General features: G+C 41.8%; 1 protein-coding gene across 1 annotated transcript in view; it reads right to left on the bottom strand.

Moving 5' to 3' along the window:
• Window positions 1-24,428, bottom strand: part of RNF144B (ring finger protein 144B) — an 86,545-nt gene that overhangs the window by 35,320 nt on the left and 26,797 nt on the right. Inside the window, exon 2 of the mRNA XM_049765279.1 lies at window positions 13,238-13,342. Coding sequence (XP_049621236.1) covers window positions 13,238-13,342 — 105 coding nt within the window. The remainder of the gene's footprint in view (window positions 1-13,237; window positions 13,343-24,428) is intronic.

Raw genomic sequence — 24,428 nt, 5'->3', positions numbered from 1 at the left:
AGAGAGAGAGAGAGAGAGAGAGAGAAATGTCTGCCACAGAGGCAGATGGGGAGATAAAGGGGGAGAGAAACTGGGGACACTGGAGCAAGAAATGTGCACTGGGGCCAGAGCTGTGGCACAAATGGAAGGGCGTCTGCCTTGCGTGCAATAACCTAGGACGAACCTCTGTTTAATCCCTGACATCCCATATGGTCCCCCAAGCCAGGAGCGATTTCTGAGCGCATAGCCAGGAATAACCCCTGAGCGTGACCAGGTGTGGCCCAAAAACAAAACAGCAACAACAAAAGAACTTCTGTTATTCAGAAGGCAATTTAAACACATTAGATTGAGGGGTGGGGTTACCCAGTGGTGCTCGGGACTTACTCCTGCCTCTGCTCAGGGATCACTCCTGGAAGTGTTTAAGGGACCATATCAGTGTCAGGGATCAAATCCAGTCAACTATGTACAAGGCAAGTATCCTACCCACATATAATTTTAAAAATCAAATCCTTCATCTTATTTGAGTTCAATGAGGAGAGCCAGTTTTCTGAACTGTTTCTATTATGCTTTTAGCTGTAAATGAAAGAAAGCTGGAATTGCTTTAAAAAAAAAAATAAAAGCAAAAGATTCGATTCCAGCTTTCATTGCCATTTGACACAAAGTCACCATTGCGCAAGGTCGTGTAATCATTGTAAAATTGAAATAAATGTGTTAGGATGATTACTGGTGGCTCAATCACACCTCCGGTAAAGGGCTGCTCCTCTTTTTTTTTTTTTTTTTTAAGAAAAGACAATCACAGAGACTCAAAAATTGATTGCAGGACAGAAAATTCTAGTGTGTAATAAAGAGGTTTCTCATGACCCACAATTCCTCTTCCTGCCAAGAAGGAAGCACAAATCCTTCCAAATCATGCCAGAAGAGTCTTTGTACTTTTGAGATCATTTCAGACCTATGAAAAGTGACAAAAAATAACAGAGACTTCCTCACTGCTAGTTCCCCCAACTCCTCCTATGGTTAACCCCTTATGTAATCACAGTTAAAAATTAAAATCATTGTTCCACCAAAGAGTGGTGCCCCACTGGTGCCTTCACTGTCCCAGTTTGGGATGATCCAGGACACCTCTTGGGTTTTGCTGCCACCGGATCTCCGGAACTTTCTCCAATCTGTGTCAAGCTGTCCCTCAGTGTTGCCTTTCCTGACCTTGGCACTCTGGGGCCAAGTTAAGCTATTCTGTCCAATGTTTACTAGTTTGGACTCCCTTCTCTAACTTTTTCCTGATGAGTTTGAAGTGGCCTGTCTTTGGGGACAGGAGAGCCGAAGTGACATTGAGCCATTAGGAAGGCACCTGTTTCATACTAGTGAGGGCAACTTGTTAACTTGGGGGGCATGGGATGATATGGTGAGACTCTCCAAATATTCCATTTCTCATAAAAAATTATTTTCTTCTTTTGGTTTTTGGGTCACGCCCGGTGGCACTCAGGGGTTACTCCTGGCTCTGTGCTCAGAAATCGCTCCTGGTAGACACGGGGACCATATGAGATGCCAGGATTCAAACCACTTTCCATCGTGGATCGGCTTTGTGCAAGGTAAATGCCCTATTGCTGTGCTCTCTCTCTGGCCCCTCTCATCAGACTTTTTGCCCACTAATCTTTATATCTAATGATAATTATTTTCTTTTCTTAAATAAAATTTTTATTGAATCACTGTGAGATACAGTTACACAGTTGTTCATGTTTAAGAGTTTATTGGAAGATAGCACAGTAGCAGGGCATATGCCTGGCATGCAGTCAACCTGGAAAGGACCCGGGTTCAATTCTTGGCATCCCATATGGTCCTTTGAGTGAGCCAGGAGTAACCCCTGAGTGGCAAAAAAATAAAGGAGAGTTTATTGGTAATTCTTTTTTTTTTTTTTTTTTTTTGGTTTTTGGGCCACACCCGGTAACGCTCAGGGGTTACTCCTGGCTATGCGCTCAGAAGTTGCTCCTGGCTTGGGGGACCATATGGGACACCGGGGGATCGAACCGCGGTCCGTCCAAGGCTAGCGCAAGCAAGGCAGGCGCACCTTACCTTTAGCGCCACCGCCCGGCCCCTTATTGGTAATTCTTACCTACAACTGCTGCCATGGTATTTTCCTCTGTTTTGTTGTTTTTGTTGGTTTGTTTTTTGTTTTTATTTGTCTGTGTTTTAGTAGATCAGGGAACACCAGGCAGTGTTGGAGCTACTGTATTTTACTACATAATCCTCATAGATTTTATGCTAAATTGTGTACCCAATGTAGGGTATGAGTGAAGCTTTCTTGTTTGTTTTGGGTTTTTTTGTTTGTTTGTTTGTTTTGGGCCACACCCAGCGGTGCTCATGGGTTACTCCTGGCTCTGAGCTCAGGAATCGCTCCTGGCAGACTTGGGGGACCATATGAGATGCGTAGAATGGAACCATTGTCTGTCCCGAGTCGACTGCATTCAAGGCAAGCATCCTACCGCTGTGCTATCACTCCGGTCTCACTTTTTTTTTTTTTTTTTTTAATTACAGGAGTTGGAGCAATAGCATGGCAGGAAGAGCATTTGCTCTTGCTTTGCATATAGCTTACCCAGATTAGATCCCTGGCAGCTCATATGATCCCCCAAGTTCCGCCAGGAGTGATCTTTGAGTACAAAGCCAGGAGTAAGCCCTGAGCACTTACGGGTTATATTTTGGTCTCAAAACCAAAAAGAAATTTGGGATAAGATGGATCAGGGTGTTTTCCTTGTATGCACTCAAACTGGACTCCATCTTCAGCACCATGCAGCCTCTGAGCATCACTAAGTATAGTCCTAGAGGCTCCCTGAATATTGCTAGTGTGAATCCAGAGACCCTACATGTACCTAGAGGGTCCCCAAGCAGTACTGGGTGACCCTAGTAATATAGAGCACAGCAGAGCACGAGTGGCACCACAACCAGGTCCTCACACCCAACTACCAACAGGATGGCAGGACCCTGGATCATCTGAGCACTGCACCACGACTCCCAAATTACTAGTATTACATAAAAACTCAGGGTGTAATGATTATATTAGTGAAATATGGTTCTCTTGAAAACGCAGAATGGTCTCACTCATCTATGGGTTTTAAGAAAAATGAAAGACATTCTTGCAATAATAATTTTCAGACACAAAAGAGAAAAGAGCTGGAAGTTCCAGCTCACCTCAGGAAGCTCACTACAAAGAGTGATGAGTTTAGTTAGAGAAATAACTACATTTTGAACTGTCCTAATAATGAGAATGTCTGAGGGAAATGGAGAGCCTGTTTAGAGTACAGGCGGGGGTCGGGTGGGAAGGAGGGAGACTTGGGACATTGGTGATGGGAATGTTGCACTGGTGATGGGTGGTGTTCTTTACATGACTGAAACCCAAACACAATCATGTATGTAATCAAGGTGTTTAAATAAAAAATAAAATATAAAAAAAAAAGAAATATGGTTCTCTTGGACAAGGTTCCAGTGTCTCCCAGTAGCGCTGGGAACTGGACCCAAATCTCCTGTACAACAAGTGTGTGTGTGTGTGTGTGTGTGTGTGTGTGTGTGTGTGTGTGTGTGTGTGGCCATCAAGCCAAATCTCTAGCCCAGTATTTTGAAATAATGCTTTTCTGTTTCCATCACTAACAAAGAAAAATCTGTAATTGTTCATTAGCATTCCGCCAGAGAGGAAAAAAAAAAAAGAAAAAGAGAAAACCACTGCCGCTTCCCATTTGTTTCTTTGTTTAATCATTTATTTATTTATTGGGGTCAGTATAGAGTACTAATGTTTATCATATTCGGAGGGTTCTGAGTTATTCCTAATCAGATCCATATTCAAACAGTAGAAATAACAATCTCTTAATAGCTGTTCTGCTATCAAGGCCCTGCATAACTACTCAGATGACTACTCAAAAATCCTTGACTTGATTGAAAATTATTTGTTAGTTCCCTTTTAAAATGTTGAGGGTAAAGGTTAGCCAAAGAAAAAAGAAATTCCATTTCATTTCAGTAGAAAAATCCTACTAGAATAATAAAAGCCAAAAAAGAAAAGCAACTGCTGTTTGCAATCACTCTATTTTTTTCTGGTAAAAATGAACTCAGGGATACTTATCTAGCCAGAGAATTCAAAATTCACCTACATGTAGCTCCCACACGGCAGCCAAGTGCTTCTGAACATGCACAACTGAGAAGAAATGAAGAGTCAGGCATCTGTGTTCGATATTAGTCAAGACTAGGGCCACAATATTTCAGTGCTTAGGCCTGTTGAGTCCAATTTCTGGCAATACTTCGTCCCCTGATTAGCTTCACATGCAGGCCAGAAGGTCCCCAAGACTGATCATGCAGCCCTGATATCCCTGGTACTGTAAGATCCAAACAGCATCATACCTTTGAATCCTTGTATTGTAATGCTGAGAATTACCGGTGAGACCTGGGTCTCCTGAACACCACTCAGGAGTGACCCCATCCTATATGAAAAAAAAAAAAAAACAAAAACAAAATGGGCCCGGAGAGATAGCACAGCTGCGTTTGTCTTGCAAGCAGCCGATCCAGAACCAAAGGTGGTTGGTTTGAATCCCGCTGTCCCATACGGTCCACGTGCCTGCCAGGAGCTATTTCTAAGCAGACAGCCAGGAGTAACCCCTGAGCACCACCGGGTGTGGCCCAAAAACCAAAACCAAAACCAAAACCAAACAAACAAACAAAACACAGACCTCACCCCCAAATCACAGCCATAATCTTTGAGCAATAACTTTGCAAAAGCCAAAGAAAAAGGGGAGGACCAGGCTCAAGTTACTTTAGGAATTTTAAGCAACAGCTTAAATAAAGAGCAGAGCAAGGTAAGGATATCTACAGAAGGAAACAAGCAGTGATAGATCGATCATCACAGCATGTCAAGGCTATGGCCCTTTTGGAGGTGCTGGGATGGGCAAAACTACTTGCAAGAGAAATGATGCTTTCAGGAGGTGTAGCCCTTCAGGAGCAAAGAAATGAGGAGTGTTTTTTATTACAGTTCAGAAAAGAACCACACTTTCTAACAGACAAGTGACATGGTCCCCTGGGTAATTAGTCCAGTCCCTCTCTCCTTTTCCACAGCTGAGCTATCTAAATCTGGATAAAAACACAAGCAAAATCTCAGTCTGAGAGCCAGAAGCAAGACCCCAGGGGAGGGAGAAGTCCTGGATTTTCTTGGAGTGTATGGACAGCTCCTGCAAGGCAAAGCTTTTACTCGCTTTCCACAGCATATTGGGAGTATCCTTAGCAGGTCCTTCCATGTTCTCCACTGCCTTTCACTCTCAACCCAGCTAGAGATAAAAAGGCCAGTCCTCAGCAATTCCTTCAACCCATGCTGCTCAGCCTCCTAGAAGAAACAGCTCAGACACATCTGTTGTACTGACATGTAAGATGATGGTTTTGAATTTGAGGGATTATTTTTTGAGAGGGACTATCACAGGAAATTTTTTTTTGGTTTTGGGGCCACACCCAGTGACGCTCAGGGGTTACTCCTGGCTATGTGCTCAGAAGTCACTCCTGGCTTGGGGGACCATATGGGATGATGGGGATCGAACCTTGGTCAGTCCTAGATTAGCACGTGCAAGGCAAATGCCCTACCACTTGCACCACCTCTTCAGCCCCAACAGGAAATTCTTCTTTCATGATCTAAAGCAAGATGCCTGCAGAATCAATTTCTCTGGAGGTTCTGAGGGAAAATTCATGCTATGCCTCTCCCTCCAAGCTCTGCACTTGCTCTACAGCGCAATCTGAAAATAAAACGCACATCGGCTCAGAAAACACCCCTCAGCTGGGACCTCAAAACTAAAATAATCTTGTAATTCTGGCTTGGCATGTTTCTTTATCCTTCCTTTCTCTAATAAAGTTTGAGGATTAGAATAAATATACCCTAATGTTTTTTAGAATTTTGTTTTTCATGAATATATCACAATGTTTCTTATTGATCGAGGTTCTGTGATTTATAATGCTGTTAATGATGGCTTTCTGTGCACATAATTACAACACCACACCCCTTGCTGTGTACACACTTCTCTCCTCCAAAGACTCCAATGCCATAAAACATCCCTTCCAACACCCCAACTCAGTTGTGTAGATCGAGAATTGATCCCATTGTGCTTCCTCTGAGCCCTGTCGCTACCTTGTTGTTGTGTTCCTTTAAGTCTCACACCTGAGATAGATTATTCTGTATGAGTCCCTATCCTTTCTAAATGATTATATTCAGCATGATATTCTACAGCTACATCCATGTTATGGCAAATCACAAGCTTGTGTTCTTTCTTAGAGCTACATAGTATTCCATTGTAGGTAGAGACATAACTTCTTAATTCATCCATCCACAATTGGGCATTTAGCTTGTTTCTGTATCTTGCTATTTTACTAAGCTCTCTACAACATAGGTGTGCACACATCCTTTGGGATTAATGTTCTTGTGTTTAGGGATAAATGCCGAGAGGTAAAAATATTCCAATGTCCATTCTTATCCAGCCTTGAGATTAGTCTCAATATACTGAGTCCCTCCACTTTAGGTTCACTAATCATACGAGATTAATAAAAAGAGATGGTGGAAGGAACTCACTGACACTTAATTTAGGGGGGGAGTCCTGCAGCCCTCAGTATTGCCTCTACCAAAGCACCTCACATAAACATGGAGGATGACCCAACCTATTCAATAAATGCAACTTCCGGTTCCTTAAAGTCCATGCAGCATTGCTCTATCCTAGTCTCCCATGAGTACCTCCTCATCACCCCCTTCTAATGGCAATTCTGGAGTCATTCCCCTCACACAAGAGCAGCCACACACATTCACACTGTCCCAGCTGTGCCAGGGCAGCAAGGACAAGCTTGATGGAATTAGAGGGTATCACACTGAGTGCTGCCAGCTTAGGCGAGGGGCAGATCATAAAAGTGATTACTTTCCTATTTAGGGTTAGAAAAACATTCAGAAAGGGAATATAGAAGCAACAGACCCTGGGAACTGGACAATAGAACTGAGCTTACCATGGTAGGGTAGATGGGAGGCTGTGTAAGGGGTGGGAGGTACAGCTGAGAGAGTGATGGAGGGAAGAGGAGACTTCAGCGGAGAGTGTGGTGTTGGAACCATGTATGAGTGAAGCCTGTCATAAATAGTGTTGTCAATCACAGCAAGTCAAATAAGATTTTTTTTAAATAAAATTCAAACAAGAAGAACTGGTTGTTTCAGTGCCCCAGGGTTTGGAAGGGAAATTGGCAAGTGAGAGTTTGTTCCTGCCCTCCATGGCCAGAGGGTAGTGGGAGGAAGTTTAGTTCATTTTGGTTGTGCAATGGGAACTACTACTCCAACAGGTTATGTACTCGCTACTTTCATGTGGCCAAGTCAATGGTTTGGACTTGCAGCAAGCATCGGTACCATGATGTGTTAGCCATCGTGTCTCATCAAGAAGACAAGCCCCACCTGCAGTAATGCCTTCCAGACAATCTGTGACCTGCCTTCCTAATTCTATCTTGGAAGCTTTGCCTGAATTCAATGCCTTAGAAAGTCTCACAGTTGGGCCAGAGAGATGACACAGTGGTAGAGTGTTTGCCTTGCATGTGGCCGACCTGGAAGGGACCCGGTTCGATTTCAAACTTCCCATATGGTCCCCCAATCTGCCAGGGGCGATTTCTGAATGCAGAGCCAGGAGGACACCTGAGCTCCCACTAGGTGTGGCCCAGAAGCCAATCAATCAATCAACCAACCAATCAATAAATAAAGTTTAAAAAAAAAAAGTCCCACAGAGTAACAACTAAAAGTCTCAGGCAAGCCACCAGGTCTTGGGGTTGCACACTCCACCAACTCATAGGACACTGGAAGGGAACTTGCAGGCAAACCAGACTTGACCTGGGCATTGAACAACTATTGAAGTTGTTCCTGATCATTATGTATAAAGATGGAGAGACAGACAATAGAGCTGATTTGGAAGCATGGAGGAGGCAAAGCCTAAAAATTCTAGAAGGCACCATCCAAAACTCAGACAATAGTGGGAGCTAAAACTAAGCGGAAAGCAGCAGACAGACAAGCTTCCCTCTGCTCAACCCTCAGGTTGAATAAATATTACCCAGACAATGAATGATGAAGTATAATTGGTTGCAGTATAAATAGTAGTAGCACAGAGGGAACTCTAACCTTATCCAGAATTATTTTTAACAAGCAAAGTACATGGACATGATATGAGTCTAATCAAATGTTTTTCTGAAAGGAAAAAGATGGAGTCATAGAGGTACATACAGTCCAGTCAAGCAAGAGGTAAGTCCCACTAGGCGTCTCTACATGAACAGCTCCACACCAACTGCAATAGTTACCAGATATGAGAAATCTTCACATCAGCAAGTCAGAAAGAAAAGTGATCTACACCAAGGTCCTGTGTGTGGTATTTGTTTGGAAGAGTATAGTCCTGTATAAACCCATGAAACTATAACTATTTTTTTCCTCCACTCAAAATTATTAGCATCCATTGGACTGTTGAGATAGCACAGTGGGTAAGGCACTTACTTGCCTTATATGAGGCTGACCTGGGTTTGAGTCCCAGAATCCCAAATGGTCTCCTGAGCACTGCCAGGAATAATTCCTGAGTGCAAAGCCAGGAGTAACTCCAGAGCATAGCCAGGTGTGGCCCCAAAACAAAATTACAAACATTCCTACTAACTAAAAGAAACTAAAAAATCAAGCAATAAAACCAATGGTGGCCCGCTAGTTAGGAACATCTGATCACTGCATATTATTGTTTATTTCTCAGCAGATTCTTAGTAAAATCAGAGGGCACAAAAATGATCAGTCCATGGTTCATTAATGCCCTGGGGCATCTCCTTACTGTTTTCATAGGAAACAAGTGCTGAAGAATTTAAGAAATGCCATCATGGAGCTTGGACTCTGCTTTTGTGCTAGTTTTCCAATGTTGTTTGATAAGTTTGAAGAGCAGAATGGCTCTAATTGAGGACAATACGGTCTAAAAGTCCGTTTGCTTTTATAGTAAAACTGGATAAACGGAATCAGATGGATGAGATGGAACAGAGGGCGGACAAAGACTTAAAAGGAAAAGGGACAGAAGGCAGGAAATATCTAAACTCACCAGCTCAACCCTAGAGAGCCAAGTGAGATAGGTGACACTTATCACTTGACCTGGAACCCCAAGAGCAGATGGTGACAGTTATCACTGACCTGGAGCCTCGTGATGTAAAAGAATCTTCAGCAGTGTTTTAATGTTCTATTCTGGGCTGTTGAGTCAGACAGACACTGAACCAACCACCTGTGGCTCGGGAGCAGCCAAAAGACTGAATGTTTAAGTTACTTTCATTTTCTTTTTGATCTTTTTTATGAGCCACACCCAGGGGTTATTTCTGGCAGGCTCGGGGGACCATATGGGATGGGATGCTGGGATCAAATCTGGGTCTCCAGTGTGCAAGGCAAATGCCATATCCCTGTACTATTGTTCAAACCTAGCCCCTCCTGCCATGTCGTTTATCTAGAGGTAAACATTCACATAGCGTTAGGAGCTACAGATCAGAAACACACTGATCTAGAAATACAGGACCCAAATTCATTTTAAAGACTTGATTGGAAGCACCATCTAACCTGTCTTTTGTGGTGCATAGTTACAGACACAGGGGAAATAAAACTTTATACCAGATATGGTTCTTGCTGTCAGCTGCACCTCACACTTTTCCATGTTGAATGTTACACGTGTCATTTTCTTCTCTCTACCAGAGAGGAAGCTCTTGGGCCTGTCTGTCCTGGAACCAATCAACCCCCTTGCCTATCCCCCACCCCAACACACACATGTGCATGCGTGTGTACACATACACAAACACACACATACTGTGCTCCCTTTACTTTAGTTTGTTTCTGAAGCAACACCCAGCGATGCTCAGGGTTTAACTCCTAATTCTACATTCAGGGTTGACTTGATGGTTCTTGGGGGACCATATGGGATGCTGGAGATTGAACTCAGATTGGTTACATGCAAGGCAATCATGCTACCTCCTGTACTATAGCTCTCACCCTACAATGTGTTCTTTTAATAAGCACTCCTTGACAGCTAAGACATTAAAGAGAGCAGATCCAACTGGAAGGACTCTTTCCAGGAGGGATTATGCACAGGAAGAAACTTCCAAATAATTGAGTCTCTTTTTTAGAAACAAATTCCAAGTTGCCTCAGTCAATTATTGTGTTCTGGATCACTAACTTAATCTTTCCTCCAACTTTAACCGCCCTCTGCCCATTACTCATGCAAAAGCAAACCAATTTCTCACCAGAGGATTTACATATTTAATCCTGCCTTCTTCTGTATGCAAAGCAGTTATTTCATGGTTTTCTTAAAGCGAGTCACAGCTTGGGCCTGATTGATAGTATGACTGGTAGAAAGAACATTTACCTGGCTCATAGCTGACCTGGTTCTGTGAGTGGCATCCCGTATGGTTCCTGAGAACAGTTAGGTATGATTCTCCTGTGAGTTTTGTTGTTGTTGTTGTTTGTTTATTTGGGGGCTATACCCAGTAATTCAGGGATTACTCTGTCTCTACTCTTGGAAGTTACTCCTGGCAGGCTTGGGGAACCATATGGGATGCCAGGGATCAAACCCAGGTCAGTTGCATGCAAGGAAAATGCCCTACCCATTCTAGCCACTGGGGATGATTCTTTTTTTTGGGGGGAGCACATCCGGCATCCCATATGGGTTACTGTTGGCTATGTGCTCCCACCAGATATAATTCTTTTTTTTCTTAAACTTGATTGATTGGCTGGTTTTTGGGGCCACACCCAGGGGCGCTCAGGGGTTACTCCTGGCTTTGCACTCAGAAATCACCCCTGGCAGGCTGGCGATCATATAGGATGCCGGGAATCAAATCGGGTCCCTCCCAGTTGGTTGCATGCAAGGCATATGCCCTACCACTGTGCTATCTCACCAGCCCCACGGGGATAATTTTTGAGTGCAGAGCCAGGTGTTAAGCTCTGAGCACCACCAGGTATGGCCCACAACTGAATTAAAATAGAAAAAAGGCCCATCCTCACCAGTAAGTTCATCTTTACCTTTTTAAGTTCTCTGGGATAATAATTAATTTTGATTGAATCACACTTAACTCTAATGGTCCATAAGCCGAATAGGTGTGCAGCCCTGTATTGCTTAAAAATGCTCTATTATTCATTGCAGTGCTATTTACAATAGCCAGGCTCTGGAAACAACCAAGATGCCCTTCAACAGATGGATGGCTAAAGAAACTGTGGTACATATACACAGTGAAATACTATGCAGCCATCAGGAGAGATGAAGTCATGAAATTCTCCTATATGTGGATGTACATGGAATCTATTATGTTGAGTAAAATAAGTCAGAGGGAGAGAGATAAACACAGAATAATCTCACTCATCTATGGGTCTTAAGAAAAATAAAAGATATTGTTGTAATAATGCCCAGAGACAATAGAGATGAGGCCCAGAAGGACCAACTCACTGTATGAAGCTGTCCAAAAATAGTGGTGAGTACAGTGAGAGTAATAACCACACTGACAACTACCATAATAATGTCAATGAGTGAGTGTAGTGTTAAATAATTAGCGATGGAGCTGGATAGAGGTGGATGGATGGATGGATTTTTCTCTGCCATCCCAGGCCACGTGGCTCCGCAATCCCCATTCAGTTGGTGGGTCCCAGGTTTAGATGAACAGCGGAATCAGACTCATCCAGAGACAGGCATCAGGAAGCATCAACTTTATTCATGCCCTATCCACCACATGTGTGGCCTATATCATAACCTTTTAAGCATTCAGTCATTCTTAGCTAGCCCAGCATCTTAACTCCTGTCAGCCATCTTCCCTTTGACCTCCATGCTGGCAAAAGACCAAAAAGGCCAAAAGGGGCCTAATCCCCTGGGTCAAAAGCTTTATATAACCTTCCAAGACCACTCCCCGGAATGGGAGGGGTCTTGCAGGTAAGGTTACACATAATATCTGGTTCCCAAGACCCCTCCCAGAAATGGGCGGGTCTCAGGTAGCTACACCTAAATCCAGGGTGGAGTTACAAGTGAGAGAAGTGCAAGGCCTGTCTTGAATACAGGCTGGGGGAGTTGGGAGATGGGGGACATTGGTGATGGGAATGTTGCTCTGGTGAAGGAGGTGTTCTTTATATAACTGATACCCAACAACAATCATATCTGTAATCAGGTGCTTAAATAAAAATATTATTAAAAAATAAAATAATCCATGTGTTTAAACAAATAAATATAGGGATGCATACATTTTATTTATACAATGTACATGTAAACAATAAAAAGAAAACTAAACAATAAAAAAACAATAGATAAAAATGCTCTATAACATCTTTCCTACGCTTTACTTAAAATTCACACACGTATACACCTACCTACAGGTAACACAGGGTTGTACATGTCCAGCAAGGACCACCTCTGTCATGCACAGTTTATCTCCCTTGCTCTAATCCCAAAGTCCATAACTATGGTGGTCAGAAGGAACTGCCTGGGGAAACCAGAGCTTCTACTTTTCAAGTATAAAATCCTGAGCCCAAACCTGACTGGACCTCAGTTTCCTGTGTGGGGAGAAAGAATATGCTAGTTTGCAGACTGAACGAGAGCCTGGTTGTGCCATGCTTACTGACTGAATTAACTTCATCTCTGTCTTGGGTCCCTTAGGATCTTCTAGATCCTTCTAAGAAAGGTAGAAAGTTCATTAACTTCCCATTTAAGTGACGGGGCTCTAAAGATGAAACGACAGACAGAAGGGCATGCAACAGATCAAGGACTGAACAAAGGAGAGAGAGAAATCAGAGTCTTAAGGAAATAGAGAAGAATTCAAAAATAACCCTTTGAAGGTGGGATAAAAGGCCTCTCTCGCTCCCTGCCTTTTGGAAACGGATCAGTTTGGATGACCATTGTGGAATCATCAAAGTTTAACTTGTCATAACTAGCTAATCCATTCTCAGTTTATCGCAAAAGTCTTCATGATCAAAGGCCACTTACTTAGTCGGCCTCTAAATTTCTCATCTGGTAAATCTGATTTTGAGCACACCTTCCCCAACCTACAGCTCTCTCACCAAGCAATTAGCTTTTCTAAATAAAACAGAAGCCAATAACGACTTCAGCCATTGGTAATGAATGCTAAGTGACATAGCAAGGAAACTCCCTTGGAAAGTTCATCTCTGCCTATTCCTTCTAGACTCCTCCACAGCAGGAAGTCAGGGTACGAGGAAACTGTCACCACAGGAACAAGGGGCAAGACAGACACGCGTCCATACCTCTGCTTCCTGCAGAGTTCCCTGGTTGAGACACACCATGTCAGGACAGGTGATGGGGGAGCCGCATCCTTCTCGAATGGCCAACTGCATATACTGTTTCAGGCACTAGAATTTAAGAAGAAAAAAGAAGATTACCCACAGCGTGCCCATAAAACACGCATAGCACAGAGCGGAATTGCCACCACCTCTCTTTTTTGAAGTGGCTGAGCTGGGGCTCTCATTTGTACTCAGGAAGCATAAACTTCAGCAGTGTGAATGCTAAGAGCCATCCCTTGCAAGGAATGCAGAGAGAGGCGATTAATTCTGCATGACTTCACCCAAAGAATATTGAGTTTATTCAAAGCAACAAGTCGAATTCCTTCATGCTCACACACTGGATTCACCTTGGCTTGGGGAGAAATGATAAAGTCTTTTGCACTTAATGGCAAGAGTTTTCTTTTCACTTTCTTTTTGAGGGGCCTCCCAGGAGGTACTCAGGAATCTGGAGGTCCCCCACTGGTGATTTTCAAATCAGTGGAGCTGGTGGCTCGGTGCAAGGACTGAGGAGGTGATGTTGATTTGGGCACTGTGGTGCCTGGGAAAACTGAATCATCTTAGCAGTGCTGGTGACCTCGAGACCACACCTGGCAATGCTCAGGGGACCATGTGGTGCTGTGAACCAACTTTGGGTTGTGTGCATGTTGGTTATGTACCCTAACCACTGTACTAACACCCCCTCTTAAAAACACATGTATGTCTCTCCTCCAAAAGGAGAAGTCTGAGATCCTTCTGCTGAGCAAAAATCTAAAGAGACTCAAGTTGTTGCTTATCTAGGAACAATCCAAAAGTAAACACCCCCTGGGAAAGGCAAGGAAAGTTTGGAAAAGCTAAGAGGCCTCCTGCAGAGTGGGAGCAACAAAGACAATTTGTGAGAATGATCCCTTCCCATTCCTCCATGCTGCTAGGATAAGGAGGTGTGGGTAGGAAAAACTCCCTGATGATTTGGGGAAAGAAGACACCGGGGATAAAAGAAGTAGAAACTCGGGCAAATGACACCATACTACACACAAAGAAAACTAGAGAGAAAAATAATGAAGAGAGAAGGGAGGAGTTTAAAGGTCAAACTTGGTTTACTCATTGGCGTAGGTTGTTACCTAGATCTGGGGCAGTGATAGAGTAGTGAGCTTGCCTGAGAAACTAAGAGACACACAGATAAATGATAAAGGAACTAAGTTATCCTTCCTTCTTTCCCATCCCATCTCATAGGTAACTGAAGGTGGTATTTTGAAAAGACAAAACCTTAAACATACCCAAAATCTATCTCTTAGATTTCTGCTCTTTTGCTCATAAACACTCCTAATATAGCCTTTTGTCTTTTATTTTTTTCTTTTTTCTTTTGGACCACACACATGGTAAAAGCTCAAGGCTCTGAACTCAGGAATCATTCCTGGCAGGGCTCAGGGGACCAAAAAGGATGGACATTACTTTTTAACCTTCACTTTCTAATAAAAGAAAAGATTGTACAGCTCATTCACTATAGGAGCTTGGGTGGCAAACCTGGTATCCAGTAAGAGACAGGAAGCCAAAAAACAATGGGCAGAACTCAAGATGAATAGCCATGATGAGCCAGAACAAGAAATGGCAAATTCCCGGATGGCTCAGTCTGTCTCCCCATGCCCAATAATCTCAGATTACAGTGGTAATATCTTGATCTCCCAGGTACAACTAAAAATTTAAGTAAAAAAAAAAAAAAAAAAAAAAAAAAACCTCTAAAAATGTTTGGGGTCCAAGCTCAAGGGGAAGGTACGTGAGTTCAACCAAGTGATTGATAGCATGAATGCCAAATGCCCACAAGGGGAGATGAACCATGCTATTGGTGGTCATGGGAAAATTACTCAACACTGTTAGTCCAGGATATTGCCCCTTCATTTTTAGCGGGTACAGGGCTGGAGAGATAGTGCACAAGGAAGGTTGTTTGCCTTGCACACTATCCTCCTCAATTCAATTTTTGCTATCACATATAATGCCCGGAATGTTGCCAGGAAAGCCCTGATTAACACTGGGAGTAACTAAAAATCAAAAAGTATTTTAAAGTAAATAAATAAGTGGGGTCAATAATACCTCACAGCAATTTAAACATTCAGATACACGAACACAAACTTGAGATTTTGGGGGACTTTTCAAATTGAAGTCTGGTTGTATTTCTATTTCACTTCACCTGGTATCGTAATTTGCATCAAAAATGCTGAGGGATCATATTGTATTTGTCCTGCTTCTGGCTGATTCTACTCCCGTGATGCCTTTTATTTCCAATCAAGTTGCCACAAACTGCATGGAATTTTTATGACTGTATAGTATTCCAGTATGTGTGTATCACAAATTCTTTATCTATTTATCAGTTGTTGGATATTTGGGTTGCTTCCATATCCTGACTCTTGTACTAAGAGCTACAATATTCTTCAAATTGGTGTGTTTATGTTGGAAGGGCACATACCTAGAAGTAGTCTATCTGGGTCAAATGGAATCTCCATTTTTACTTTTAAAGAAATCTCTATATTGTCTTCACTACCAGATGGCATTCCTACCAACAGTAGCAATTATTAATTTTTCATCACTCTATGGCCAACACTTGTTACTCAATTTTTTTATATGTCATTCTCATTTGTGTCAAGTTCTTCTTGCTTTGATTTGTATTTCCCTGGTACTAAGTGATAATGAGCTCTTTTTTTATATGTTTATTGGCCATTTGTATGTCTTCCTTATAGAAATATCTTTTTATCTTCTCCCAATTTTTCATAAGTTTATTGTTTTGCTGTTGCTGCTAAGCTCTGTGAGTACTTTATAGATTGTATATATGGTTCTTTATCTGAAATACAATGCACACATAATTTTTCCCAAACAGAGAGCCTTTATAGTCTATTAACCTTGAATTTCTCTTGCCACACAAAACATTTTTATTTGTTTTGGTTTTTGGTTTTTGGATCACACCCGCTTGATGCTCAGGGGTTACTCTTGGCTATGCGCTCAGAAATCACCTCTGGCTTGGGGGGACCATATGGGATGCCGGGGGATCGAACCGCGGTCTGTCCTACGCTAGCGCTTGCAAGGCAGACACCTTACCTCTAGCGCCACCTTCCCAGCCCCACAAAACATTTTTAACTTCATATAGTCCCACTTGTTTCTTTTTGAGGTTGTTACTTTTGCCAGTGGGATAAAATCATAGAAGGCACTTTGTTTTTGTTGTTTTCATTTTTGTTTTAGGCCACACCAATTGATGCTGGGGATTTACTCCTAGCTCAGCACTCAGGAATGACTCCAAGTGGTGCTTGGGGTCCACATAGGGTGCCAGGATCAAACCCGGGTCAGATATGTGCAAGACAAGTGCTTTACTCACTGTACTATCTCCATGGCCCAAGAAGTCACCTTTTTTAAACAGATAATAAATCTTGGACACTGAATTACAAACCAGAGAGTACCAGATCAGGGTGGGAGAGAGATGGGGAAAAGATTGAGTTGACCAGAAGTAACAACAGAAGGTTGCTGGAAAGCCTAGAATACATGGCCAAGGGAGAAAACATAATGCAACAAAACTATAACTGTTAACACACAAATAGTAGGGAAGGTCAGACTAGCACAGTGCTTCCTAAATAGTGGGGCTCAATAAAGAGGGGTACGTTTGACCTTGGCAAACACTGTCATAACAAGCTAAACCCGTGTGTATATCTCTGGATGTCTCTGGAGCTGAGAGTTGCTGTGTCGTGCTTCAAACCCTGCTTCGAAAAGCTATGCATTGCAAAACGTGCTCATTGTAGCCATGAATCCAGACATCACCTCTGATTAAAAAAATCCGTTCAAATTATTTGATATATTTTTGTCTTGCAGGTTCAAGTTTTTTTTAAATAAAAATACTATTTACAGTCACACGGGGGGGGGGATGTTTTCTTCTTCCTTGGGGGGCATGACAGAAAATAGTTGAGAAGCACTGGACTAGACGCCACAATCAATACTATAAATATGAGCTATGCTGCAACTCTATTACCAAAAATTTAATGAAGAAAAAAAAAAGGAAAGAGAGAAAAAGGAAAAAGAAAAAGCTCTCTGGCTTGATCTCAGTGTGGTGTATGGTGAAGCAACAGCCTTATAGGGGTGAGGTGTGAATTCCTCTCCCAATTTCACCACATTTGCCAAATGCAAGTCATGCCGCAATGCCTTCAGGGAGCTGGAGTGCTACAACAAAAAAAAGTACAGATTTGTGTGTTGCTCCACAGCCATGTGGGGGCAAGCACTGTAGCCAAGGTATGATCCCCAGTGAGCACTGAGACCAAATAGGGCAGGTGGGCAGCCCTAGTGAGCCCAGCATGTGAGTCCCACACCTGGAGGGAGTCACCAATGTGCAATCTTATTACAACAACCACAAAGGCAGGCAGGAAGTGGGTAGAGGGGCAACTGGAGGGAAACCTTCATCTTTGGACCCTCTAGGATCATCTTTGCTCCCCTGTCCTGGGATGACTAAAGCACTGATGAAAAGAAGCTCTAACATATCTCTGCAAATTAATGTATTTATGTTTAGGGGGCAGATACCTAGAAGTGGAATACCTGGTTCAAATGGGATCTCCATTTTAATTTTTGAAGAAATTTGTATATTGTCTTCACTACCAGATAGCATTCTGTGGTGGAGGGACTGTGAGGAATTCCTTCCCCCAATGTCCCAAACTTTCTATTGAAATGCTATCTCGGGCCCGGAGAGATAGCACAGCAGCGTTTGCCTTGCAAGCAGCCGATCCAGGACCAAAGGTGGTTGGTTCGAATCCCGGTGTCCCATATGGTCCCCCGTACCTGCCAGGAGCTATTTCTGAGCAGACAGCCGGGAGTAACCCCTGAGCACCACCGGGTATGGCCCAAAAACCAAAAAAAAAAAAAAAAAATGCTATCTCACCTGGGAGATATCTGGGAGGAGTCTGCAGTTTGGAATAAAGAATAAAAGGTGCTAGTTGGGGAGAGAAAGGGAAAAGCAAGGAAGTATGGAGAGCAGCTGAATGGGGGAGAGAGAGAGCTCTGGAGAGAAAGAGACATGACACAGAGTTTGCACATGGCGGATAGGGCCATGGAATAAACCAAGATTTAACTGACTGTTTGTGAACTAACCTCTCCATTACCTTGCAATTTTCAGACCCATCCACTGAAGGGGCTAGAGGTGATGTGCCTTGCTGTGCCAAGGGAGGCCTCACTAGACATGTGGACTTTAAACATTATACTTTAATTAAATCAACAGGGAATAACAGGCATGTGTGAGGACATCCCTCACACAACCCTCTAAGGACCATTTGCATCTTCAGAAAAGCTGTTAAATAGGCATTAAAGAGGCTCTGTGTAGGGCCAGAGCTATAGCACAGCAGTAAGGCATTTGCTTTGCATGAGGCCAACCTCAGATGGACCCTAGTTCGATTTCCAGCATCCCATATGGTTCCCCTACCAGGAGTGACTTCTGAGCACAGAGCCAGGAGTAATCCCTGAGCACCACAGGATATGAACCCCCCCTCCAAAAAAAAGAGGCTCTGTGAGCCTCAACAAAGGCTAAAAAAAGGGCCCAGAGAGATAGCACAGCGGCGTTTGCCTTGCAAGCAGCCGATCCAGGACCAAAGGTGGTTGGTTCGAATCCCGGTGTCCCATATGGTCACCCGTACCTGCCAGGAGCTATTTCTGAGCAGACAGCCAGGAGTAACCCCTGAGCACTGCCGGGTGTGACCCAAAAACCAAAAAAAAAAAAAAGGCTAAAAAAGTTTTATGTCAATAGAATATTGCAGATTTGTGAAGTCAAAAATCTCAGCTTTTGCAAGCGTATACAATGGATGCTCTATTGTTGAATGGAAAGTTCTGAGGGACATAGAAACCAGATACTAATTGGCATTGCAACCAGCAAAGGGGGTAGGAGAAGTGGGGCACTCATAGCAGGAATGTGCACTGGTGAAGGGATGGGTGTTAGAACATTTTATGAGTAAAATTCATAACTCATGCATCTCATGGTAATCCAATTGTATTTATTTATTTATTTATTTATTTATTTTTGGTTTTTGGGTCGCACCCGGCAGCGCTCAGGGGTTACTCCTGGCTCTAGGCTCAGAAATTACTCCTGGCAGGCTCAGGGGACCATATGCGATGCCGGGATTCGAACCACTGTCATTCTGCATGCAAGGCAAACACACTGCCTTCATGCTATTTCTCCATCTCTGGTAATCCAATTTTAAAAAAGAAAAAAACATAATTTATAAACCTAATGAATGTTGAAACATTCCCCAAGACTCTGCTGGCTTTATATTAAGTGACCTGTGACTTTAGCAGGCAAGTTAAGAGTTGCAGGCACTGACTATAAAGTGTAAGGAAGAACATGGAGACTTATAGCCCATTGCCATTCTTTTTTTTTTTATTAAATATATTTTTTTATTTAAGTAACATGATCATATTTGGGTTACAGTCATAACCAGAACACCCTCTTCACCAGTACAACATTACCCCCTCCCCCCTTCCCATCCCCTACCTGTATTCGAGGCAGGCATTCTACTACAGTAATTTGTTTTTAAGTTCAGTAAGTTGTATTTTTTTTCCTTAAAGGATAAGAGTAAAAAATATATAGTAAAGATGTGATAGTGGCAATCGTCAATGTTTGCATAGGTCCAGAAAAATGGAGAAAATGGGAAAAAAAAGTCCTTGACCTGATTACAAAAAGGCCTCACCCCAGAAGTTTATTGGCATAAGACAGACTCTGGGTTCCAGGCATACCAATCTATCCAACTCCAGTCATTCTCAAGGTCCCGGTGAAACTTTTGCACACTTTAGCTATAGTTGGTATCAGACTTTTATGTTTAAAGACTCTGGATTCTGTGCATTTCTTTCGTCAATGCCAGGCTGATGTGGAGCATCCTCAGTTTCAGCATATCATTAAATGCAGAGCGATCTGCCCTGCATGCAGACTGTTGCTGAGTCGCCTGGGTGTTGGGAGTACTCTTTGGAGTAAGTCAATACCACAGCAGTGGTAGGTCTTCTCTGGTAGAGGCTTGGATCCTGGGAATGTTAAAGGCAATTGTGGTTGTTTCCATAGTTCAGGTGTGTGTGGGCAATGCCCATTCTTCTGAGACCTGAGCCAAATCATTATGCCAATGTTCAGGGTAAAAGGTCTAATTGCATTACCAAATTTGTGTTCCCATCTCTATTAGATAAAAACTTGTTTGCATATGTATTATTTTCCCATTTTAATGTGCCTATGCAAAAGAGAAGCAATGCCACAGATATTGTTGGTGCATCTGGGGGCCAACGAATAAAGTCCAACATTTCCCGTAACTTGGTATAAACGTGAAATCTATACAGAGTTACTCTTCTACCAGTATTGCTTATAAAACAGCCCATTGCCATTCTTTTTAATGTTCTAAAACTAATTTAAGATTTGTAAGTGCAAGATCAAAGGCACCTGATTCTCCACTGCTGTGGATGCTCAAAGGCCAATGGAGAAGCTAGCCAGCCCTTCCCCCACCTAGTGATAGCTGCTCATTGAATTTCCTGTGTCTTCAGTATGTTCTATTTTATTTTCTATTTATTATTTATTTTATAAATAAATTTTATATATTTTATTTAGTTATTTTCTATAGTGTATATTCTATTCGTTTTCTTCTTTGTCAAAATGTCTGCCCATTTCTTCTCCCCATTTTTTGATGGGATTAGATGTTTTTTTCTTGTAAGTTCTGTCATTCTATTCATTTTCACCAAAAATTTGATCTCAACATTTCCCTCTCTTTTTCAACACCTCTGGCTAAAACACAAAAGAACTACAAACATTCACATCAACCCTGAGCATATTATACAAACCAAACAGAAGCAAAAAGTTAACAATCTAGGAAAAAACTGAATCTAGGTCTGGATGATGACAACAAAAAAGAGAAAAACTAAAATGCACCATTATGTAGATATTTTTTTAATTACAACCCATGAAATAGTGGCATTAACACAGATGCCTAACTATGCCATGATTTCATGGTTTCATGATAGCTAATAATTCTAAGGTAAATGTTTCAAGTAGAACATTTAAAAATTCAAGTAAGGAACAAAGCAATAGCACAAAGGGGGGAAGGCATTTGCCTTGCACATTGCCAACCCGAGATTGAACCCCAACATCCCATACGGCCCTCGAAGTCCACCAGGAGTGATTCCTGAGTGCAGAGCCAGGAGTAACCCCTGAGCATCACCAGGTGTGGCCCAAAAGCAAAACAAAACAATCCAGATAACCACCCCCAAAAGAAATCATTTCATTTTTTGAATAATTGGTATTTCACTTTATTAATTTTTGGTAGAGCACAAAGGATGCATAGGTCACAGAAGGTCATGTAAAATACGGCTCTCAAATATTCAGATGGGACCCAACCAAGGATTTAACTTCAAACATTTATTAAATTATTCGATTTATATCATCTCTTCCAACCCCAAGAGCCCATAGGTTATAAGCAATAAAAAAAGAGGTTCCTCTTAGAATCCTTTCCAGAGAGATACTGTCTAAAGTCAAACTTCTTAAATTGTAATTGCCACCCTATATGGGTCAAATAAATGAAAGTGGGTGGCAAATTTTTTAAACAAATTTATGATTTATTGACTTGTTTTGTGTGCCTATTTTATATATTTGAGGTTATGTACAAATTTCTCAGGTAAAAAGAGATAGCAAGTGAAAAACATTTAAGAAGTGCTGGTCCAAAGGAGCAAAGGCCATTTATTATTTAAGTATTCTCATCATCTACTAGGTTAGTAGAGGAAAAAGGACTCCCCTAACCAGACAAAGTTCTATAATGTCTCAAAACATACCTGCACATGCATGTACCCACACACATTTACTGTCCAGTTGTTAATTCTCTGCCATTAATTCATAGCTTTTAATTTTTTTCCAAAGAAAGAAAGAAAGCACCTACAAGAATAGTCATGGAATAAAATTCAAACTATCAAAATTGAAGAATAAACTCCAAATCTTCCTCTGCCTCTTAGGCAAGTCACTGATTTTCAATTGCAAAATGAAATAATAATTGCTTCTCAGTCTATTCTGCAAAAAGACAAGGTACCATTCTTTTTGGGTGCACACATCAAAATACTCTCAATATGGGGCCAGAGTTTTGACTCAGTGCATGCCTCACATTGATGGAGAGAGAGACAGACACACAGATATAGAGAGCAAGAGAGACAGAGACAAGGATATGCAAATTTAAAGAATGACTGGAGTATGGCCTGTGTGTGTCTGAACTTTAAGCAGACATGCACAAATATAAGTCCTAAAACATGTGTGAGCCCTGGCGATCAGGCTGGTGAAGATGGGGAGGCAAGGGAAAGGCACACAGGAATGGTGTGTCACTAGTTGAAATTTGCAATTGACCCCAAGATCTTGGTTGTTGTGGGAGGCAGTTAATAGGGTCCCAAGGACAAAGAAAGTCCACCAGAACTGAAGCTGGTTTGGGGAACTTTTGACCCTACCTAGGCAAAAGTTGGGAAGAAAAGTGATGAAGAAACAATGAAAATAAGAACTGAAAGACTTCTAGTTCCAATTGGTACTTTTTAGACTTCCTGGTACAATCATGTATACAAAAATAAATACTTAACAATACATACACAATCATTTTTCTACGTCAGTACAACATTACAACACAACACTACAAAAGGTGTTGTAAATAACAGCTTAGATGGAAGCCAACATTCTATTTATTCCCTCTTGGACTCCGGGATCTACACATAGTCTAAGAATAGTCTCCAGGGATTGGAAAGATAATACAAGAGTTAAGATGCCTGTTTGAAACTGGCTGACCCCAGTTTGATCTCTGGAACCACATATGGTCCGCCAAGCTTGGGACCATAATCACTAATCACAGAGTAAGTTCTGAGCACTGCTGAGGATATTCACCTCCATAACCCAAAAGAACACAACAATAACAACAAAAAAAATCAAGGCTTCTTTGTTAGATGCTGTTGAATTAAATTATTAATACAATTCAAGGTTGTATCTTTTTCCATTCTAAAACCTTTTAACATACTCAAAGCCTCATGGCTGGAAAGTACACTGAGATTTACAAACATTCACAGAAACCAGCCCTCTATAGGCATACTGTAATCAATCTACTGGTATAATAGGAACCTACATTTTTCTTTCAGAAAAGTTTCTTTGAGAAATTTTGCTTCAGAAACAGGGTGTTACTAGGGAGGAGACTTGTTCAGACCCCTTGCCAACCACACACTTTAGAGGACCAACAGGAAAATGTGGCACAAGGTGACGAGAAAAAAAATCCCCAGTCAACAAGCCAGCACTAGGTAACAAGACACCTTCAAATTCTCTCCCTTGCTGGAGTCTGGTATGGTGCCAGGCTTCTGCTCACAGTACTTGCCAACCTGAGTCTTGGGCACCCACGTGTTCTCCAGGCCAAGGTGTTCTTCCTACTGTTTCCTATTTTATTAAGTGATATTAATAAAAGCATATCTTGTACCATCTAAGGGAAAGCCCATTTCCACTGAACATCAGTATGCAGGTTAGTGTATATGTGGTATAATTCTGCTTTGTGAGATCCAACTTACTTTTTTTTTGTCAAAGGCAGATGAAGAAAACAACCAGCAGAAGTATATGAGCCCAATAAGAGCTCTGTAAATGAAGGGTTTTAGTGATTTTCACACAGAAAAATAGCAAGATCACTGATTTACCATTGGAATATGTCAAACTCAGAGACTAACCTTTGAAAGAGATTTGTTGAAAAAGAAAATATTTATCCCATTAATGTTAAAAAAATGCCAATAGGTCCAGAAGTTTATATAATATTGATCTTTCCATTTAGCCTGATGCTCTTGATGCATAAAATATAACAGTCTAAATATGTTTGTATCCTGTATTATGACTACGTATTTAAGTGAGACTGAAATGAAAAGTAAACTTGAAATTAAGTTTAAAGTTTAAATTAAATTAGTATTTGGGCTCCAATGATTTTCCCTTCCAAATGGAATCTTAATAAATCCTTCCGAAGGAGGAGAACATTGTGATTCTCAAAAAGAGGGAACAGGTGGCATTGTTCCTTAAGGACATAGCAGAATATCAAACTATCTGAAGAGAACTAATACAACCACACCCTCTTCTTCAATTCTCCAGAAGACTTGATAAATTCTCTCTTTGACAAATTCTCATCATCCACAGTTGCGCCATATATGTTCA

The sequence above is a fragment of the Suncus etruscus genome, chromosome 18 (genome assembly GCF_024139225.1).
Source record: "Suncus etruscus isolate mSunEtr1 chromosome 18, mSunEtr1.pri.cur, whole genome shotgun sequence".
Lineage (NCBI taxonomy): Eukaryota > Metazoa > Chordata > Mammalia > Eulipotyphla > Soricidae > Suncus > Suncus etruscus.
The sequence above is the reverse complement of the archived record's forward strand: the minus strand, read 5'-3'. Positions and strand labels throughout refer to the sequence as shown.